The following is a 23,133-nucleotide window of genomic DNA, read 5'->3' as shown; positions in this document are numbered from 1 at the left end:
GATTGTCTCTTGAGGAAGTAGATGAGCTAATGGGGGCTATCTATGACACGCTGGAAATTGAGGAGGAAGAAACTCAGTTATCCAGACATGATATGATGTATGAGGCTCTGGGAAAAAAGAAAGCAAGGGTTTTCCCTATACATAAGGTGCTTTCTGACCTTGTCCTTAAGGAGTGGTCGGAACCAGATAAAAAGGTTTTCTTTCCTAAATCCCTTAAGAGAAGGTTCCCTTTTGATGAGAGCCCAGAGGCGGTCTGGAATAAAAATCCTAAACTAGACGCCCCTCTGTCCAAAATCTCAAAACAAGCTGATCTGGCCTTTGAGGATATGGGCCACCTGAAAGATCCCATGGACAGGAGAACAGACATTGTCTTAAAGAGGGCCTGGGATGCCTCTATGGCAGGCTTAAAACCAGCTCTAGCCACTTCTTGTGTAGCTAGAAACCTGGAGTTCTGGTTATCACAACTACAGGAACATTTAAAAGCAGGCACTTCTAGGGGGGAGCTTCTGAAATCCTTCCCTATGCTTTTTAAGGCCACCAGTTTCATCTCTGACGCCTCCACGGACTCCGTAAAATTTACGGCCAAGTCAGCAGCACTTTCAGTGGCAGCAAGGAGGTCAATTTGGATGAAAACTTGGGGGGAGACACGGCGTCTAAAACCCGCCTGTGCAACGTCCCTTTTACAGGAGACTTAGTCTTCGGGCCTGAATTAGACTCCGCCTTAGAAAGGACGGCGGATAAAAAGAAAACCTTTCCCGCAAAAATGAAAAATTTTCAAAGAAAAATTTTTCGTCCCTTTAAGGAACCCTCTAAATCAGAGAAGAGTTCAACCCCCAAAAAACATTGGTCGGGACATAAAGGGAAAGGAAAAGGGGGCATACTGTTTAGCCGCCCCAATCAGGATCCCAAACCCCAGTGACGTCAGGGTTCCTGTGGGAGGAAGATTAAGCAAATTTCTTCCACAATGGGAAGAGACAACCTCGAACGAGTTTGTCTTAAACATAATAAAAAGGGGTCATGCGCTGGAATTCCACAGCAGCCCTCCTTCCAAATTTCTGGTGACAAAGCTTCCAAGTCACTCAGAAAAGGCCAGGGCCTTACCTTTACTGATAGGGGAAATGGTGGATCAAGAGGTATTGACACCAGTCCCTATTCAGGAACAAGGAGACGGTTTTTACTCGCACATTTTTGTGGTAAAAAAGCCGTCAGGGAGATTCAGGCTAATTATGAACCTCCGACCATTGAATCGCTCCATCCGTTACAAGAGATTCCGGATGGAGTCCATTTATTCCATAAAGAATCTCCTGCAGAAAGAGATATTTATGGGGACCCTAGATCTAAGGGATGCTTATCTGCATATTCCAATAAGGGAGGAATGCCAGAAATTCCTTCGGATGGCAGTGCAGATAGACACAAAGGTTTACCACTTTCAGTGCAGAGCGCTCCCCTTCGGTCTGTCATCCTCCCCAAGAATCTTTACCAAGGTTCTCGGAGAGGCCTTAGTTCCACTGAGGCTTCAATCAGTCTCAATTATCCCCTATCTAGACGATCTGCTCCTAACAGCACACTCAGAGAGTCGTCTTTCTCAGGATCTGGAATTGACTCAACTCAACCTGAGTCGATTAGGGTGGATTGTCAGTCAGGAGAAATCCAAGACAACCCCAACACAGGAGATCCTGTATTTGGGTTACTGGATCAAGTCTGTAGATCAGAAAATTATACTGCCGGAAGAAAAGATTTTGAATCTGTGGCAGAGAATATCTTTTCTTCAATGCAGCCCCAAATGTACGGTGAGGGAAGTAATGTCGGTCTTAGGTCTTATGACGACAGCCATTCCAGCCGTACAATGGGCCAGGTTCCACCAAAGAGACCTTCAGGGTTTTCTGTTAGAACAATTAAGAGGCAGAGATCTGGAGGAGGAGGTATCGATCCCCTCAAGGATAAAACGCTCCCTCTGGTGGTGGAAGGACAGGGAGAACCTAAACAAAGGGGTTCATTGGGTCCTTCCTATCACTTCAACACTAACAACGGATGCGAGCAGTTGGGGCTGGGGAGCCCACCTCGGCTCAAACTGGGTCCAGGACAAGTGGACCCCGGAAGAGAAATGTTTCTCTTCCAATTGGAAAGAGCTAACAGCAATCCTGAGAGCTGTTCTAGCTTTTCACCCCACAATACAGGGTCACCATCTACAGGTCCGTTCAGACAATACGACGGCTGTAGCATACATAAACAAACAAGGAGGTACCAAAAGTCCTCGTTTGATGTTGGTAGCCAGACGCATTTTCCAGTGGGCAGAAGCCAATCTGGAATCTATTTCTGCAGTTCACCTGAAAGGGGAACTGAACAACACGGCGGACTTCTTGAGTCGACAAAAGATTTCAAACCAAGAATGGTCCTTACACCCAGAGGCATTCAATCTCATAACAACTCACTGGGGAAAACCAGAGGTAGACCTTTTTGCGGACAAAAAGAATGCAAAAGTTCCAAATTTTTTCGCGCTAAACCCAGGAGATCAGCCCCTGGCTGTAGATGCCTTGCAAACTCCATGGACTTTCAGTCTGGCGTATGCATTTCCCCCTCTTCATCTCATTCCGAGGGTCCTAGCAAGATTCCTCAAGGAGAAAACCTGTTTGATTCTAGTAGCACCTTTTTGGCCCAGGAGACCATGGTTCACAACGTTGCTACAATTGACAGATTGTCCGCCTCTAAGGCTTCCCTACAGACAGGACCTCCTGTCGCAGGGACCTCTTTACCATCCACAGGTCGCCACACTGAAGCTTTCAGCGTGGTTACTGAAGAGGAAATCTTAGAGTAAGGGCCTGACAGATGAGGTAATTGCGACCTTACTACAGAGTCGCAAACCAGTCACGAGGGCTATTTACAAAAAAGCCTGGAAAAAATTTAATAGCTGGCTGAATAGCCGTGACATAAATACGGCTAATATTCTACAGTTTTTACAGGAAGGTGTAAACAAGGGTTTAACCCTAAGTACTATTAAGGTACAGATAGCTGCCTTAAGTGTGTACCTAGATGAACGCTTACAGGAAAATCCTTTTGTCGCTAGATTCTGTAAGGCAGTCGCTAGACGCAAGCCAGTCAGAGTCAGCAAAGTCCCATCCTGGGATTTAGCAGTTGTACTAAAAGCTTTCTTGGGGTCACCCTTTGAGCCTATCTCAGAGGCCTCCTTAAGGCTTCTTACATTTAAGACAGTACTCCTGGTGGCAATCACTTCAGCCCGTAGGGTCAGTGAAATCCAAGCCCTTTCCATCAGGGAACCTTTTCTACAGATCCTAGAAGACAGAGTCATACTAAAGACAGACCCTGGGTTCTTACCAAAGGTAGCATCTAGCTTCCATAGGTCCCAAGATATTGTCCTCCCTTCATTTTTTCAAAATGCAGCAAATGAGAAAGAGGAACGTTTTCATTTATTGGATGTGAGGAGGTGTATTCTAGAATACCTTAAAGTAACAAATCCTTTCAGAATCTCTGACTCCCTTTTTGTCCTTTTTTCCGGACAGCGTAGGGGACAGAAAGCTTCAAAAGTAACCATAGCTAGATGGATTAGGCTAGCTATAGCAGAGGGGTATAAGGCCTTGAATAGAGATCCTCCTGAGGGTGTTAAAGCTCACTCCACAAGAGCGTTGTCTGCATCCTGGGCAGAAAGAGCTGGTGCCACCCCGGAGCAGGTATGTAAAGCAGCCACATGGTCAAGCTTTTCCACCTTTACAAGGCATTACTGACTGGACTTAATGTCTAGTCAGGATCAGGCCTTTGGGAGGAAAGTCCTCCAGGCCGTGGTCCCCCCCTAATCTGGTAAGTACTTGGGGATCCTCTCAAGGGCTGTCCTGGAAGAACACTTGGGAAAACTGGAGTTAGTACTTACCGGTAACTCCTTTTCCGGTGGTCTTCCAGGACAGCACGATCCCACCCTTTATTTGATTATAGTGATGTACTAATGTTATTACCTCTTATGGTTTATATGTTTTTCAGTTCCATCCTTCGGTTCTTGGTGAATGACTGACCAGGGACCTGAGGGACCGCCTTTTGAACTGTGGCAATGTGTTTCCTGTGTCGATGGGAGGAGCTCCATCTCTCAAGGGCTGTCCTGGAAGACCACCGGAAAAGGAGTTACCGGTAAGTACTAACTCCAGTTTTTTTGGCTTTTTTTTCTGGTGCTAGATTTTTAAAGAGGGTTTACTGCCTCTTTGTCTCCCTGCAAAGGTAAAGCATAATGGACTACTATGCATTGCATAGTAGTCCATTATGTGTCACTTACCTGACAAAGGAGCCAGCGAAGTCACCGCTGTCCCCTGTAGTTCCGAGCGTCCATCTTCTTGGTGGGTCTCGCTGCTCCGGCGCTGTGATTTGCCGGAGCAGCGATGACGTCACTCCCGCGCATGCGCACGGGAGCCGACACTTTGCCGCATATTGCCTGGATCTGCATCTTACCCAGTGCGCCTCCGTGCCGCTGTCTACGGCACATGCGCTGTAAATAGTGGTGGCTGTCTTCAGGTAAATGTCTCCTAAACCGTGTAGGTTTAGGAGATATTTCTTGGACCTACAGGTAAGCCTTAATCTAGGCTTACCTGTAGGTCAAAGTCGTTTGTAAGGGTTTACAACCACTTTAAGTACTCTGTACATGTTGTTTTTTTTTGTTTTTTATCAGATGACAAATGCAAAAAGTTGTGAAAACATATTTGTTATCTTGCACATAACTGATTTAATTTTTTTCAGTAAATTGTTAAAAAGACTTTTCAATACTGTTATTTTATTTGACAATGTACTATATATATATATATATATATATATATATATATATATTACGAGATGTGCCGACTGTGTAACTGCATTTTCTAATATTTAATGTTCCATCTTGTAGGTCTGTTAATGGAATGAAGTTGTTACAAAGTCATATCATTCTTCTTTTCACCTGTGGTATGTATCTTGTTGGTATTCTCTCTTTTCTTTCTTTTGGTTGCTGGTATATTTTTAATGTCTAATGCACATATGTTGTATATGGACTACTTTCGGGACAGGCTGGGGCTTTTTATATCACAGTGGTAATAAAAGCAGCTTTGGGTAGAGGCATAGTGTGGACTGTGGAAGGTGGGTTGTGTTTTTAGGCCCACGTGGACTCAGAGGGGGTAGCAAGGACAGTAGTAGGTACATGGTTCAAATCTATAGGAACAGACGTGTATGTCTCTAGAATTCATGACTAAACCAAGGTTTAAGAGTGTGTCTATGGGAATGTTTGACCATTCTTCCAGGAGTGCATTTTTGAGGTCAGACGCTGATGTGGATGAGAAGGCCTGGTTCGCAGTCTTCACTCTAATTCATCCCAAAGGTGTTCTATCGGGTTGAGGTCAGTCAAGTTCCTCCACCCCAAACTCGCTCATCCATGTCTTTATGGACCTTGCTTTGTGCATTGATGCGCAGTCATTTTGGAACAGGAAGGGGCCATCCCCAAACTGTTCCCACAAAGTTGGGAGCATGAAATTGTCCAAATGCCTTAAATGTTCCCCTCACTGGAACGAAGGGGCCAAGCCCAACCTCTGAAAAACAACCCCACACCATTATCCCCCCTCCACCAAATGATTTGGACCAGCGCACAAATAAATGTCCATAAAGACATGGATGAATGAGTTTTAGGGTGGAGGAACTTGACTGGCCTGCACAGAGTCCTGACCTTGACCCAATAGAACACCTTTGGAATGAATTAATGCAGAGCCAGGCCATCTCACAAATGCGCTTCTGGAAGAATGGTCAATTATTCCCATAGACACACTGCTAAACCTTGTGGACAGCCTTCTCAGAAGAGTTGGAGCTGTTAAAGCTGCAAAGGGTGGGGCAACTCAATATTGAACCCTACGGACTGAGACTGGGATGCCATTAAAAGTCATGTGCGTGTAAAGGCATACTTTTGGCACTATAGTGTATCTGGATATTGGAGGGTTAAGAAGTCATCTTCCATGTTATGAGGAGAATCTAAAAATTCCAATGTGTGACACGCATGTGTAGCGCAACTGCCATCTACACATAAGTGATTGTTTCCTGTCCTCCACAGTGAAGATATTCACACAGCACAGCTGGCTCTCCGGACAGCAGTCGAGATCTGTGCGTTAGACTGCAGTGCATGTTGTATTAGAGATATAAGGGATAAAATGTAGTAAAAGTGTTTGTACAAAACGTTGATTTACAACATGGATGTTTAACAAATTTTTGTATTTATATTTTGTTTCTTTGTACACAGCGTTACCATGTCTTGGTGTACAAGATCTCCATATCAGTCCCGAAGTAACAGCGAAAATATCCACAGCTGTGCAAAGTAAGGAATTTTCTATTATAAACCACCATCCATGTTGAAGTGATGTCATCAGAAAAGTTTCAATAACAGGGCAACCTTTGCTCCATGTCTTCCTGTAGAAAGGGCCATCGGGAGACCTGCATGCAGTGGAGCTTGGATTGGCTGTAAAGGAGCTCATTTTCTTTTAGTTGCTCCCCTTTGATCTGTTAAATATTCCATTGCATTTTGTTTAATATGTGCAAAAAATAAATGCTAAATCTGCCTAAATGATCTTTTAAGCTGATATCTTCCTGTGCTCTTTGTCTGTAGTTGGCCATTGATGGGTCGATATTTAGCCATTTTACAGTAGGGACAGCTGAATTTCCATCCATCTGTAGCTGTTCACACTCGTGAGTTTGACCCTAGTGATAAACTCCTCTTGAACCGGATTGTTGGAAAATTTGTCAATCTGCACATGCATCCAATCGGCTGCAGCACTGATGAGTGTATTCTGGCATCAGAGAAGTCCTGCTCCCAGAATAGGACAGCGAAAAGGACTTCTTCATTCCTGTAGTTTGGTAAAGACTTCGATCCCTTTTTAAATATAGGCCCACTTAGGATAGCACTAGGTATACTCCTGCAGATTTATATACCTTTGATGCAGCTGTCCACCCTTTGCCCTCCATTGGAACTGCATACATACATGCATACTATCTAGATTGGTATTTGGAATATATAATAAGTGGGAGATGGCATTGCCTTCTTTCCTCCCCCTTGTTTGGGTGGTTTGTTTTGTGGCCCTTTGGCAGATTTGTCTCCTTCGGACCCGGCGGTGGGGGAAGAAGGAGGAGAGAGCCGAGCTGATAATGTAATGCACCACAGCCCCTGACTCGTGGAAGTGGGGACAAGATACCTGTCAAAGACCGGTATCTGCCTCCCCCCCCCCCGAGAGGTGCCAAATGTGGCACTGGTGGGCGGTGGGGGGGGGGACAAAGTAGCATAAGTTCCACTTTTGGGTGCAACTCCACTTTAAAGTCCCACTAGTTCTTTAAATATTTTTTTCAATTGTCTTACATGCTCTTGTTTATCATTTAATATATTCAAAGAGTTTTGGGGGGTTTGTTCTACTTTCTTTTGCACCCTGTCGTTTGTTTTAGGTTTTTGTGGCCTTGATTTCCTTTAGCATGCTAAAGCTTAAATTACATTTTAGTGACTGGGTTTACATCTTTAATTGGTCTGTTGTATATACCGACATTGGCGATATACAAAACAGGTCACACCAGTTCTGTGGTCAGAAGAGGCCTACCCTTAATCCTGTCTGCCTATGTGTGTACCTTGGGGGGGTCTTGGAATCTGTATGCAGAGGACAATGATCTGAGTCACTTTTGTAGTAATAATAATGGACATGTTGGTACAGGCGCCATGACACAGTGGTGAGTCATGTGATACCTGAAGCCATGAGGACTTCATTCTCCAGTTTGTGGGTTTTGGCTTAACTCGGCAAACAAGAGGTTAATTGCTGCCATACATGACAATTTTTTTTTTCTGGCCACCCAAACTGCAGTCTTTCCCTTTTTGTTTTAGAAATTACATGATGGCTATGGTCCTGTATCTGTTTATATTATCGAAAATGGATGGAATTTAAGAAAACCTACATTTGCTCATGAAGGGAAAAGTAACAAGTTTGCTTTAATGCCCCTTACTCAGCAGCTTTAAATATTCACCCTTTCATCTTTAGTCTGCTGATTTGTTAAGTCTGCGGGAGCAAATAAAAACACCTGCTACTTATGGGATCATGTAGCTTAGCTGCTTCCTAACTCTCCAAGCAAAGGGCCATTTTACTGTCCCCCAGACTTTGAGGGGGGCCCAGACTGTGGCCAGTGGGAGGAATAGTGCCCCATCATTTGTGTTAGTGGGAGGAATAGTGCACCTTCATTGGTGTCAGTGGGAGGAACAGTGCACCTTCTTTGGTGTCAATGGGAGCTATAGTGCCCCATCATTTTTGTCATTGGGAGGAATAGTGTCCCATCATTGCAGTCAGTATGGAGGAATAGTGCCCAATCGTTGATGTAAAGTGGGAGAAATTGCGCCCTATCATGGGGGTATCAGTGGAAGGAATAGTACCCCATCATTGTATCAGTAAGAAGAATAGTGCCCCAAATGTCAAATATAGTCAAGCAAAGAGCTGCATCCAGCCCCAGGAGTTTGGAGATCACTGATTTAGCTCATTACTTGACTCATTGATCACTGATTGACCTAGTGCTGTCTCATGAGGTCAGGGAGACACCTCAACTATGTGAAAGGTCTGACTAAAGTGGCTCTCTGCTTACACAGGTTGTCCCCCCCCCCCCCAGCAGTAGAACAGAGAAGCTATGGGGTGGGGTGGTGGGGTAAAGGAGAGCTAAGTATGGGCTGCTGAGGGGGGGGGGGGGGGGGGGTTAGGTGGTTGTGAAGGAAATCAAGAAAAGTAAAAGATGGAGAAAAAATGTGAATAGACCCGGGTGTAACTCTAACACAAACACACAACAATAATATACAGAATCTCACATTTCTGTACAATGAATAAATGTATTCACTATTTGTAGCTGCACTCATCTCTATCAGTCATTGTTTCCTGACTCCCATATCTTCCAGGAATGTTCTGTTCGGCCCCTCTGGACATCCTTTTTCTGCTCGATGGCTCGAATAGTATAGGCAAAGGAAGCTTTGAGCGCTCCAAGCACTTTGCTGTGAGGTTGTGTGACGTTCTGGATATCAGCGCAGATCGGGTCAGTACCATGTCTTTATTTGTCATATTGGTGTCCTGTTAATAATTAGCTGTAGAGTTTTTCCACAGAATTGTGTATTTAGCTGCTTCTGATATGTTTGTAGCCGCTTCTAGAAAATCACCATGAGCTGTACTGAAGTCACTTTACACTCTTCTGCACTCGCCATCTCCACTATAATCTTCCTGGAGGCAGTAGTTGGAGGACACACAGGACCATGGTGTGGACTGTGTGGTTTTCATGAACTCTTACGAAATCTGCCCCACAACCATGAGCATGCCATGACTAGCGCTGCTGATCCAGTTATATCCAGGCAGAGAAAGGAATTGGGCATTGGGGTAGATGCTGCTGGCCCTTAGTCACTTGACCTCTGGAAGATTTACCCCCCTTCATGAACAGGCCATTTTTTTCTATACGGCACTGCGTTACTTTACCTAGCAATTGCACAGTCATGCAATGCTGCACATAAATGAAATGTGTGTACATTTTTCTTACAAATAGAGTTTAGAGCTTTCTTTTGGTGTCATTTCATCACCACTGGGTTTTTTATTTTCTTGTGCTATAAACAAAAAAGGCAGACAATTTGAAAAAATAAGAAAAATTCACTCTGCTATAAAATATATTTAATAAAATAAAATCAAATTTCTTCATATATTTAGGCCAGTATGTATTCTACGTATTTTTGGTGAAAAAAATCCCAATAAGCATATTGATTAGTTTGCGCAAAAGTTACAGCGTCTACAAACTATGGGATATATACTGGAATTTTTATTTTTTATATTAATGGTGGTGATCAGCGACTTCTAGCAGTACTGAGATATTGCGGTGGACAATCTGATATCCAGTGCAATTTTTAGCACTGAATATCATTGCTAAAAATATACACCGTCACTGTACTAATGACACTGGCTGAAAAGGTGTTAAACTTCTAGGGCGATTAAAGGGTTAAATGTGTGCCTAACCAGTGTTTGTGTTTACTATGCTGCTTTTACTAAGGGCTGTGCTGGATTTTATTCCCGCTCACAGGACAGAGCTTTGCCTTGTTTACTTAGGCAGAGCTCTGTTCTATCTTTTTCCTCGCCGATCAGCAGGTGCCTGACTAATCACAGCAAAAGTGGTGCACCCCCTACCTGAAATGTCCTACCTGAGATGTCCAATACCCGCATCTTTCACCTTCTACAATCAAGCACTGAAGGGGAGCACGAGGGATTATTTCAAATTGCTACCAAATGTTATTGACACAACACACCATTTACGGGATTATCCCACTAAAAAAATGTAGGCCCACTCACTGGAGACCAATGGGAGGAAGCCCTGCAATCAATTACTAAATGCTCTCTTAATGTAGGCCAAAACGTTTCCCAACTATACATAGTGCTCCGGGTGCATTACACTCTGCTTAGAGTACATAGGATGGGTAGGAGGCCAGACCCCCTGTGTGACAGGTGTAGGCAACACCAGTGTGACTTAATTCATCTACCTTGAGATGCCCAAAGCTCCACCAGTATCGGAGGGCAGTGCTTGGGATGCTTAATCAGGTGTTCCAGACAACCGTCCCCCTTGACCCAATTCACTGTATTTTAGGAATTTTGGAAGAAGTAATTCCACGGAAAGTGGTGAGAATAGCATTTCCTAGAGCATTGTTCCAAGCCCGTAAACTCATCCTGATGGGATGGAAATCGATCTCATTGTACACAGTCGCCGCATAGATAGCACACATGGGGAACACCTTGATCATGGGAAAATATATTTACCAACACGGGAATCCCAGGTAGATTCGAAAGAATATGGGCAACTTGGCTAGACACCCTTGGACTGAGCCCCAGGGAATTGGTGATGTCTAGAATTTTACAAAGCTCTGCAGGAGGAGCCCATTAAGTTTGCAGCTTTTGGCACCAGTTAAAATGTATGACCGCGTGCACTTTAATATATGGTTATCATGAAGGTAGTGATGACAGGAGAAATGTAAAAGAGCGTTGAGATGCATACAAAATGAAAATGTAACATTATGTTGTTGCATTGTTTGTACATTGGAAATTGTTTAAACTTGTTTAATAAACACCTTTTGATTTAAAAAAAATTATAATAAGGCTCGGTTCACACAGGGGCGACACGACTTCAGGACGACTTTGTGAGGCAACTTGGAGACGACTTGAACACGACTTTTAGACACGACCTGGGGCGACTTACAAGTCGCCCCAGGCCAGGCGACTTTTGCCGTGGCCACTCAGAGAATGAGCTCTGAAGGGGGAACTCCACGCCAAATTTCTGAAAAAAATTTGGTGTGGGTTCCCCCTCCGAGAGCATACCAGGCCCTTGAGTCTGGTATGGATTCCAAGGGGAACCCCCTACGCCGAAAAAACGGCATGGGGGTCCCCCCCAGATCCATACCAGACCCCTATCCGAGCACGCTACCCGGCCGGCCAGGAAAGGGGGTGGGGATGAGCGGGCGGCCCCCCCCTCCTGAACCGTACCAGGCTACGTGCCCTCAACATGGGGGGTGCCTTGGGGGAGGGGGACGTGCGGCCCCCCCCACCCGAAAGCACCTTGTCCCCATGTTGATGAGGACAAGGGCCTCTTCCCGACAACCCTGGCCGTTGGTTGTCGGGGGTCTGCGGGCAGGGGGCTTATCGGAATCCGGGAGCCCCCTTTAATAAGGGGTCCCTGGATACCGGCCCCCCACCCTATGTGAATGAGTATGGGGTACAATGTACCCCTACCCATTCACCTGTAAAATAAAGTACAAAAAAAAACACAACACACAAGATAAAATAGTTTATTGCACAGCTCCGGGGGTCTTCCGTCTTCCGGGGTCTTCTCGCCGGACTCCTCCGCTATCTTCTTCTAGCTCTTTTACTAGCGGAGGAGCCCGGCTTTCTTCCTCGCCGCCGCCCTCTTCTTCTGACTTCGAGGGTCTTGTCCCCCTCTTCGGTTCTTCTGCCGGGCCACCGCGCCTTCTTATAGCTCTTTTACAGGCAGTGGCCCGGTCTTCTGTCGCCGCCGCCACCTTACGTTCTTCTTCTTCCTCTTCTTCTCCTGGAGATGTTGACTCGACGCTCTCTCCGGCCGCAATGCCAGGGGCGCGCTGCGCGGCAACTTATATAAGGACAAGGGGTGGGGTCATCGGTTGATGTCACATGGGTTGATGTCACATGGCGACAGTCCCAGCATCCTCTGGGACTGTGACATCGTAGGGGGGGGGAAACACCATGTGACATCAACCCATGTGACATCAACCGATGACCCCGCCCCTTGTCCCTATATAAGTCGCCGCGCAGCGCGCCCCTGGCATTGCGGCCGGAGAGAACGTCGAGTCAACCTCTCCAGGAGAAGAACAAGAACGGAAGGTGGCGACAGAAGACCGGGCCACCGCCTGTAAAAGAGCTATAAGAAGGCGTGGTGGCCCGGTAGAAGAACCGAAGAGGGGGACAAGACCCCCGAAGTCGGAAGAAGAGGGCGGCGGCGAGGAAGAAAGCCGGGCTCCTCCGCTAGTAAAAGAGCTAGAAGAAGATAGCGGAGGAGTCCGGCGAGAAGACCCCCGAAGACGGAAGACCCCCGGAGCTGTGCAATAAACTATTTTAACTTGTGTGTTGTGTTTTTTTTTTTTTTTGTACTTTATTTTACAGGTGAATGGGTAGGGGTACATTGTACCTCATACTCATTCACATAGGGTGGGGGGCCGGTATCCAGGGCCCCCTTATTAAAGGGGGCTCCCGGATTCCGATAAGCCCCCCGCCCGCAGACCCCGACAACCAACGGCCAGGGTTGTCGGGAAGAGGCCCTTGTCCTCATCAACATGGGGACAAGGTGCTTTGGGGTGGGGGGGCCGCACGTCCCCCTCCCCCAAGGCACCCCCCCCATGTTGAGGGCACGCGGCCTGGTACGGCTCAGGAGGGGGGGCCACCCGCTCGTCCCCACCCCCTTTCCTGGCCGGCCGGGTAGCGTGCTCGGATAAGGGTCTGGTATGGATCTGGGGGGGACCCCCACGCCGTTTTTTCGGCGTAGGGGGTTCCCCTTGGAATCCATACCAGACCTAAGGGCCTGGTATGCTCTCGGAGGGGGAACCCACGCCAAATTTTTTTCCGAAATTTGGCGTGGAGTTCCCCCTTCAGAGCTAATAATTCTGTCAGAGTCGCCTCTATACATACAGAGATCCGACTTGGAGGCGACCTCCATTGAAATCAATGGGTACAAGTCGCCTACAAGTCGGATTGAAGTAGTACAGGAACTTCTTTTTGAAGTCAGAGCAACTTCAGTAGCGTGCATTAAGACGGCTCTCATTCACTTACATTGATTTTTAAATGTTGTCCGACCTGAAGTCGGATCTGAGTCGCCCCTGTGTGAACCGAGCCTAAAGGAAATAGAAAAGCGTGAAAAATAATTTTAACTTTTTTTCTTTTTGTTTTTTTACATTTTGGTGCATGTGTCGCCCTATTCTTTTTCAATATAGGCTATTTTATGTTAAATAAGGTCTAGTTTAACCACTTGCCGAACGCCGATATACGTCCTCACGTATATCTTTGTTATGGCATAACCCCAGTATCCCCATGTTCGGCCAGTGGTCAGCTACAAGATAAGTGGTCTCTGCGGCAGAATCGCCATGAGATCACTTTAATGTGCGGTGGCAGCAGTGGAGGGCAATTCAGTCCATTCACGTCAGTGGCATGGAGATGAGTGAGGGGAAGATGGCCTCCACTGTCTCAATGACACTGCAGGGCGAAAGTGACGTCAAAACTTAAAAGGCCATTTTTTTAAACAATTTTTATTTTATTTTTTTGCATTTCAGTTTAAATATGAGATTTGAGGTCTTTTTGGCCCCAGATCTCTCATTAAAGAGGTCCTGTCATGCTTGTTTTCTATTAATAACAAGGGATATTTACATTCATTATCTTTCACAATATAAAATAAAATTCGGCTAACTTTACTGTTGTCTTATTTTTTTTCTTTTAAAAAAGTGTATTTAAAAAAAAAAATGCTCTTGTACAACCTCTGCGCAAATACAGTGTAACAGAAAGTATTGCATTGACCACCATTTTATTCTCTAGGGTGTTTGAAAAACAAGTATAATGTTTGGGGGTTCCAAGTAATTTTCTAGCAAAAAAACACAAAACCGTTTTTAACTTGTAAACACCACAGGTAAAAAAGAGGCCGGTCCTTAAGTGGTTAAAATATCGTGTGGAAAAGGGTGCTGTCTGTATTTCACCCCCATTACTAACAGCTATGACATGCAGACAAGGAAGAGTGACCTTTTTTCTGCACATGTATGACTGTAGTGTTAAAGTGGTTGTAAACCCTTACAAACAACTTTGACCTACAGGTAAGCCTAGATTAAGGCTTTCCTGTAGGTCCAAGAAATATCTCCTAAACCTACATGGTTTAGGAGATATTAGCCGAAAGACAGGCATTGCTGTCTACGGCACATGCGCCGCAGACAGCGGTGCACTGCGCGCGCCACAGTTAACGGCAATATGCCGCGAGTGGCGGCTCCCATGCGCGGGAGTGACATCATTGCGGCTTCGCCGAATGACAGCACCGGAGCAGCGAGACCCACCAAGAAGATGGAGGCTCCGGACTACAGGGGACAGCGGTGACTTTGCTGGCTCCTGTGTCAGGTAAGTGACACATAATGGACTACTATGCGATGCATAGTCGTCCATTATGCTTTACCTTCGCAGGGAATCAAAGAGGAAGTAAAGGGTTTACTTTCTCTTTAACTGCACTGTAAAATATACTATGCAAGTATAGATGGAAACATTGCTTGGCAGAGAGATACTTTCCATTGTGGAAAGGGCAGATACACAAAATATTGCAGGCAATCTCATCAATGTGGGAGGGGCAGAGCCATAAACTACTGGGGGGGGGGGGGGAGAATCTCACCGTTGTGGGAGGGGCAGAGACAAACTACTGCAGGAAATCTCCCCATTGTGGGAGAGGCAGGGACACAAACCACTGGGGGGATCACACCTGGTGGCAGGGGCAGAGACACAAACTATAGCAGGAAATCTCACTATTGTGGGAGGAGCATAGGTGCAAACTATTGTGGGAGGGGCAGCGAAATTACTGCAGGAAATCTCACTATTGTCAGGTGCAGAGACCCAAACTACTAGGGGGAAATCTCTGCACTGGAGTCTTATAGAATGAATACATGCCATCATCATTGCCATCCACAATAAAATAATACATGAAAAGTGTTACTCTCTTTAGATACCTTGGGTTTTACTATCTTGGTCCCTCATTTGCAGCAAGCTTGTTATTAAGTAGTAGATGTAATATTAACATTGAAGGATTGCAGTGTGACGTGTACAGCGGCATTACACAGAGAATTAAAATTCCTCGGTTAATCCAGCAAAGTGCTGAAGATCAGGCGTCTGAGAGGCCACTTCTCTGAGGAATGAGAAAAGGGTTCCTGTAATTACTGTAGCATTAAATAAAGCCACGATTTACAGGCACTGCCAGTTACTTATGTTGATCTGTGTTTACTCCAAGAGCAATGTCTGTATGTACTCCGCTACAGAAAATACACCAAACAGGATGTGTCATAAACTCACAGAATACCGAGCTTCATTTTTCACTGATTGAATTAGGTAATGTCTGTGTTGCCATTATAACATAGCATAATAGTTTTTTTTTTGTTAGTTTTTTTCTCTATTGACGCTCAGAGCAGGGTTCAGCCCCACCCCTCTCCCTCCTCACTGGCTGTGATTGACAGCAGCAGGAGCTGATGGTGTCTGAGCCAATGAGGAGGAAGAGAGCTGCTGTTTCTGTGCACATCACTGGATCGGGATCAGGCTCAAATAAGTATTTGTGGTGGGGGGGGGGGGGAATAAAATAAAAAAACAGCATTTTTGCTTGCACATGATAGTATATGAAGGAAGCTCTGCTGACTTTTACCATCCAATGATCTGGAGCAACTGCACTTGAACTGTCTATTTCACTTTACACATATGTATATAGCAACAATATTTTAACCAAAGTCATAAACAGTATTACTATATTAACAGCGCTAATAATTACCTAATAATTCACAAATATGTGTAATAAAATTTCATACACACTGTTAAACCTTATAAATTCAAAAAAGGGAGACATATAATTCATGAAGTCCCCAAGGCCTTAATTCATAAAGTGCGAGAAGTGCTCAAAAAAGTCCCCAGATTATAAGTGAAATCCTTTGGGTAAGTCCACATCACACCAAAAAGGCAGAAGAAACCTCATGCTCTGTGTGACCCCCCCTTGGTTGTGCACTTAAACCCTCAATGGTTAATATCAAGCGCTTCACAGATCACCACTTTATTTGCTCAAACAGATTATCAGAGAGTGGAAAAAATGCCCATCAAAATATTCATCAGCTGGAGGTTCACTTTCACCAGGATCTCATTAAAAAGGTCATGCAGAAAAAACAAAAGGCTCAATAGTGCAACCTGTTTAATAAATCAATCGCACTCCACACACAATTAAAATACTGCTTATAATGTAAACACTTTGACTGTTTGCATATAGTATCAATCGTACGTGTCCAGCAACGCTATGTTATGTCTCACCACTCCCCCGGTAGAATTGTTTAGCAGGCAGTAGCGGCGAGTCCTGGGAAAACTTGCGATTGCGTACAGACATAGAACAGCTGAATAGTCCCGCCCATACGCGTTTTGTCATCACGTCTTTGTCGGTGGGCGATGAACGCCCATGTTGTCAGCTGACACTTTAAAATGGAAGTAAACCCTTCCAAACAACTTTGACCTACAGGTAAGCCTAGATTAAGGCTTACCTGTAGGTCCAAGTAATATCTCCTAAACCTATATGGTTTAGGAGATATTTGCCCGAAAATGGGCACCGCTGTCTACGGCGCATGCGCCGTAGACAGCGGCGCGCATGCGCACTAAATGCGGCAAGTCCAAGAATGGATTTGCCAAATTTGTCGACTCCCGTGCGCATGCGCGGGAGTGACGTCATCGCGGCCTCGCCGTATGACAGCGGCGGAGCTGCGAGGCGCGACTCCCGTGCGCATGCGCGGGAGTGACGTCATCGCGGCTTCGCCGCTGTCATTGGTCGGAGCTGCGAGACGCCACCAGCAAGATGGACGCGGCGGACTACAGGGATCAGCGGCGACTTCGCTGGCTCCTGTGTCAGGTAAGTGACACATAATGAGCTACTATGCGATGCATAGTAGTCCATTATGCTTTACCTTTGCAGGGAAAAAAAGAGGAAGTAAACCCATCAGGGTTTACTTCCTCTTTAATGCTCTATTGGCTCATAGAACGTAGATTCTTTTGGGTCCGAGCTATTTGGTAAGTTCACATCTTTATAGGTGGTGGTGTTTTTACACTGGTGAGTTAATGCATACCTTTCATTGTTTTGAAGAACTTCCAAACTTCTGATCAATCATGTGGGATTGTGGGATCTCTGCATGATGGACTCTTTCACTTAAAGACTTTCACACAATTTGTTTTGTTTATGCTGCATTAACTTGCTTTTTACGCAAGTTCACTATAAGTTAATTTTATGTTTATGTATGTGTGGTGATGATGACATTATTGCACTGGTCACAATTTTATTTGTTTTTCAAACCTGATATTATCTTAGTATATGATCAGTATTAGTCACTATTTATTTTTGCACTTTTGTATGTATGGTGGCCTTGGCATTCCTTTAGCCAGACGATCATTCTTATCATATTCAGCGCTACACTTCATGAACAATGAATGTCTCCCTTTTTTTTTATTTATAAGATTTAACAGTGTGTAAAATGAAATTGTATTACACATATTTGTGAATTATTAGGTAATTATTAGCGCTGTTAATATAGTAATGCTGTTTATGACTTTGGTTAAGATATTGTTGCTATATACATATGTGTAAATATGATTTATGATCAATAACAGCTGCTTTTTTAGAGGTACTGTTTCCCCACCACTATATGGTCACATAGTATCAGAGTTAAAGTGGTTCTAAAGCCTTAAGGCCTTCTATGCATGAAGGTAAAAAAAACCTTCTCTGTCACAGACTGCCTCATACTTACCGGAGCCCCTTCTCAATCCTGCGCTGTGCATGAGAGCTACGGCTCTCCTGGCTTTGTCCCCTCTCCCTGGGTAGATCGATAGCAGCTCCTGTCAATCATCTCCAGTGACAAGGGAGTGGGGGGGGGGCGGGCCAAGAGCACCAGTTAGGGACTTGAGAAGAGGAGGTTCAGGCTGCTTTTCTTTACAACCATTCTTCGGCTCTGGAAGGTTTACAACCCCACCCCCCAGCCATTTTTTGAGATGCGGCACTACATTATTTTAACTGAAAATTGCACAGTTGTACAATGTTGTACCCAAATAAAATTGATGTCCTTTTTTTTTAACCACAAATAGAGCTTTCTTTTGGTGGTATTTTATCTCTACGTTTTTTTTTTTTGATTTTTTGTGCTATAAACAAAAAAAAGACCGACAGTTGTGAAAATGATTTTTATATATATATACATATACATATACATAAATATATATATATATATATATATATATATATATATATATATATATATATATATATTTTTTTTTTTTTTTTCTGCTATAACCTACCCAGAAATGTAAAAAATCTAATTTCTTCATTAACCACTTGACAACGGGGCACTTAAACCCCCTTCCTAACAAGACCAATTTTCAGCTTTCGGTGCTCTCACACTTTGACAATTACTCAGTCATGCAACGCTGTACCTATATGTAATTTTTGTCCCTTTTTCACACAAATAGAGCTTTCTGTTGGAAGTATTTAATCACCCCTGGGTTTTTTTATTTTTTGTGCTATAAATCAAAGAAGTTTCTGGGCAGTGTGTTGGCAGAGAGCAGCGCTGTGGGCACTACACATCCAGCCCACAGCGCTGCTGCCATCTCTCTCCGCCTCTCCCCTTGCACTGTACAGAGAGGGGAGGGAAGAACCGGCATCATGACATTAAGCCGGTTTGTTTACAAGTGATTGCTCCGTCATTTGAGGGAGCGATCACATGGTAAACGTCCGCTACCAGCGGCTGTTTACCGGGATCCGTGATGCTTCATGTCATGGATGTTTCCGGGAACGCGCCCCAGCGGGGCGCACGAGAGCGGCATTCTAGGAGGACATCCATGGGCGCCCACCCAGAAAAACACAACTACGCTGTAGCAGTCTTTCATCTATGGCGCAGTAGCAAGTGTTTAATTTAGACCAATACACCTAATATACATATTTTTGGTAAATAAAATACCAAAGCGCATATAAATTGGTTTGTGCAAAAGTTATATCGTCTACAAACAACGGATATTTTTATGGACTTTATTTATTTTTTACTAGTAATGGCTGTGAGTAATTGACTCCTGCTGCTGTCCATCAAATCCAGTGACACGGGAGCAGGGGGGCAGGACCGAGTGCCACTGTCTGTGTCAATGGACGCAGCCGTGGGACTCAGGAGCACGGATGCCCCCATGGAAAGTGGCTTTCCGTGGGCTCACCTGATGAAGGGGAGAATTCAGGTGCACCCCAGAAGACACAACCCCTTTAAGGTTATAATGTTACATTTTATGTAGAATCAGGGTTTTTGTTGCATAGTATCATGTTTATAAAGTATTACGTTTAAAGTTATGGAGAACCAGGGTTTTATATTATTAGGGTTTCATGATATGGAAGTTACATATTATCAGCATTTGGCATGTGGGTTATATATAGCCTCAAGGCCCCTTTCTCATGGAGTGGCCTCTATTAAGATCAGCAGGGGATCTGTTCACTGAGCAGGCAGATGACACCTCTGTGTCCACTCTCTTTATGCAGGTCATACACTGTGTCAACCCACTCTGCTCTATGGGGGCCAGGTGTAAATGTATTCCGATGTCTGTTTATAACTGACTACCCTGCGATCCGCCTAGATGGATGACAAGAAATTTCCTTCCTTGCCGGTCGGTAGGGGTGAATGGACCGTCTGATCAGGTCTGCCTGAAAAACTGACAAGCAGACCTGATCAGACCCTTTGTGTGAAAGTGGCCAAAGTTTTCACGGTATTCAGGTTAGTTGTATTATCTTAGGCTGGGTTCACACTACTGTGACGTGTATGCTGGTTTTGCCGCATCCAATTTGTATGTCAGGAGATTGTGACTGGCTCTCTATGGAGCCGGTACACACATCTCCAGAGGGAATGGCACAGAAGTCCTGTGTGTCATCTGGTCTGTTTCGGGTCCGAATTCAGCTGAAAATTCGGATTGAAATTGAACCTGAAAAGGTGAACAGGGTAGCGCCAGACCCCTGCTGTGTGCTTTAGTGTGAACCCAGCCTCAGTTATGTAGTACTGGGTTTTAAATGTAACCACTTGCCAACCAAGCCATAGCTGAATGATGGTTACAGCGCAGTCGGCTTATTCTGGGAGGGAGTACAATGACATCCTCCCAGGTATGTGATTCCCACGCACCTGGGAATGTCTGCGACCTCAAGAAACTGCGTGTCACGGATCAGGGTAATGGGCCAATGATAGAGGCCTCATTTGTGCCTCTTTGATGCCTCATTTGTGCCTCATCTGGCCTCATCCTTGGTCATCCATGCGACATCAGTGCTCATCCATGCCACATCAGTGCCACTATAGTGCTCATCAGTGCCCTACAGTGCCTCATAAATGAGTACTAGGTTATTTTATGTCTCTAGAACACCCGATGGTGCTCATATGTTGGGCCTCTGTATGTGGCCAGGCTGTGTAAAAGTCTCGCATATGTGTTATTACCATACTCAGGAGAAGTAGCAGAATGTATTTTGGTATGCAATATTGCTATTTACATGCTATGTGTTAGAAATATCTTATAAATGGACAACTTTGTGAAAAAAATGGGTTTTCATATTCTTTCCACATTTTCCAAAAACTTTTAGAAAAAAATGACATGTTCACAAGACTCGCAATGCCTCATAGAATATACGTTGGGGTATTTGCTTTCCAAAATGGGGTAATTTTGTGGGTGCTCCAAGGCCTTCAGAAGTGTAAGAGGTAGTCAGGAAATTAGATAAGTAATGTATGCTCCTAGAATGCCAAATGGTGCTCCCTGCATGTTGGGCCTCTGTAGGCTGTGTAAAAGTCTCACATATGTTGTCATACTCGGGAAGAGTAGCAGAATGTGTTTTTGGATGTAGTTGCAAGTATGCATATGCTGTGTGTGAGAAATAACCAGTTAATATGACAATTTTGTGGAAAAAATTCAAATAAAAAATAATTTTGCAAAGAATTGAGGGAAAAAAACTCTGACTTCAAAATATTTGCCATTGTCTTCTACTAAATACCTTGGACTGTCTACTTTCCAAAAAGGGGTTATTTGGGGGGCATTTGTGCTTTCCTGGCTTAGTGTCTCAGGCTGGGTTCACACCACAGCGATGCGGGAACGCCGCGAATCCGCGGCGTTTTCCCGCATTGCATGACTCCCGCCGGCAGTTCACACTGCCCTATGCGAACGGCTGGGAGTGTCAATGAAATGTTAATGACACCCCCAGATCCGTCCGCATATCGCAGTGTGATCTGCATACTCGCACAGGAATCGGATTGTATGGTGTGAACACCCATGCGATCCGATTCTGTTGCGGACCAAAAAAAGGGTCCTGTGCGAGTTTGCTGCGGGAGCGATGCGAATTCAGCCATACTATCTGTATGGCTGAACTCGCATCGCTACGGAGATCGGATGTGATTTGCACTGCAGTGCGGTGCGAATCACATCCGGATCTCCCCCCGCAGCAGTGTGAACCCGGCCTCAAGAAATTAGATGGGCCATCAGTACATCAGGTGTGTAGCATTTTCACTGATTACCACCATAGCTTGTACACACTATAACTTTCACAAAGACCAAAACGTATATACCGGTACGTATTTGGGTTATTTTTTACTAAAGACATGTAGCAGTATAACTTTTGGCCAACATTTATAAAGAAAAATTACTAATTTGCACAATTTTATAACCAAAACGAAGAAAATGCATTTTTTGTTTTTTAATCGGTCTTTATTCATTTATAGCGCAAAAAAAACCCCGGTGGTGATTAAATACCACCAAAAGAAAACTCTGTGCAAAAAAAGGACACAAATTGCATATGGGTACAGTGTTGCATGGCTGAGTAATTGTCATTCAAAATGGGAGAGTACTGAATGCTGAAAATTGGCCTGGAAGGGGGTATAATTGCCCAGTGGGCAAGTGGTTAAAGTGTTAGGGTTATAGAATATCAGGTTTAGAGGTTATATAGTATTATATTTGTAGGTTATTAAGGTCATAAATGTTGCAAAGTATCAGGGTTATATAGTTGCTGGTTTATATGGGAGTAAGGTTCTGGTTTGTTTCTTAAAGATCAAGCTATGGGGGTAAAAATATCAGATCCTTCTACAATCTCCAGATTTTTTTTCTCTGTTTAGTAAAGTCATAGCCATCCACTGACACATTTCATCCCTTCAATGAAGGTTCGCCAGCTTCTGGATTTGTTCATTTTATGATGAATGCCGATTTCTTTATCTTTCTCCAAAATTTTAAAGCAGCAAAATGTTGTTATTCCTGTAGATTAACCTGTTCAAAATCACCTCTCTGATATGATGCTTTAATAAATAATTTTGATATTTTCTTCTGTATAGGTGAGAGTGGGGATCATTCAGTACAGCGCCACGCCACAGCTAGAATTCCGCCTTGATTCTTTCTTTACTAAGGAAGACCTTCAGGAGAAGATAAAGGCCATTGTCCTCAAGTATGTCCCATTCAGCATTTTTATGATAATTCCAACTCCTTTGAAATAACAGATGACAAATTCCTCATTTTGTCTGCCATTTTCTGTGGTAACAGTCAATTTATATAAGCAGTTGGATTATGTAAAGCTTTTTAAAATAAATGCATATCATTTTGAAGGTAAGAAGTAAGGATATTTTAAAATTAAGGTGACAAAATATGGGACGTTTTTGAGAGGCTATTTTATGACACGCAAATTGTGACTGTTTCAAAAGAAAGAATACTACAAGGTGCAAGTCTTCTGCAGCCTAAAATATCTGATAACACTTATATGTCCATAGATGTGACCGTAATAATTGGAGTTGTAGCCCCACAGGAACTATCGCATAAAATCTCATACATACATGTCAAA

At 44.3% G+C, this 23,133-nt stretch overlaps 1 protein-coding gene across 1 annotated transcript in view; it reads left to right on the top strand.

Annotated features, from left to right (window-relative positions):
• VWA2 (von Willebrand factor A domain containing 2) overlaps positions 1-23,133 on the top strand; it is a 128,310-nt gene that overhangs the window by 47,720 nt on the left and 57,457 nt on the right. The window contains exons 3-6 of the mRNA XM_077454980.1: positions 4,880-4,935; positions 6,251-6,325; positions 8,918-9,051; positions 22,634-22,743. Of these exons, the coding sequence (XP_077311106.1) occupies positions 4,880-4,935; positions 6,251-6,325; positions 8,918-9,051; positions 22,634-22,743 (375 nt within the window). The remainder of the gene's footprint in view (positions 1-4,879; positions 4,936-6,250; positions 6,326-8,917; positions 9,052-22,633; positions 22,744-23,133) is intronic.

The sequence above is a fragment of the Lithobates pipiens genome, unplaced genomic scaffold (assembly GCF_037356315.1).
Source record: "Lithobates pipiens isolate NorthernLeopardFrog02 unplaced genomic scaffold, aLitPip1_a1.2 Scaffold_25, whole genome shotgun sequence".
In the NCBI taxonomy this organism is placed as follows: Eukaryota; Metazoa; Chordata; class Amphibia; order Anura; family Ranidae; genus Lithobates; species Lithobates pipiens.
The sequence above is the reverse complement of the archived record's forward strand: the minus strand, read 5'-3'. Positions and strand labels throughout refer to the sequence as shown.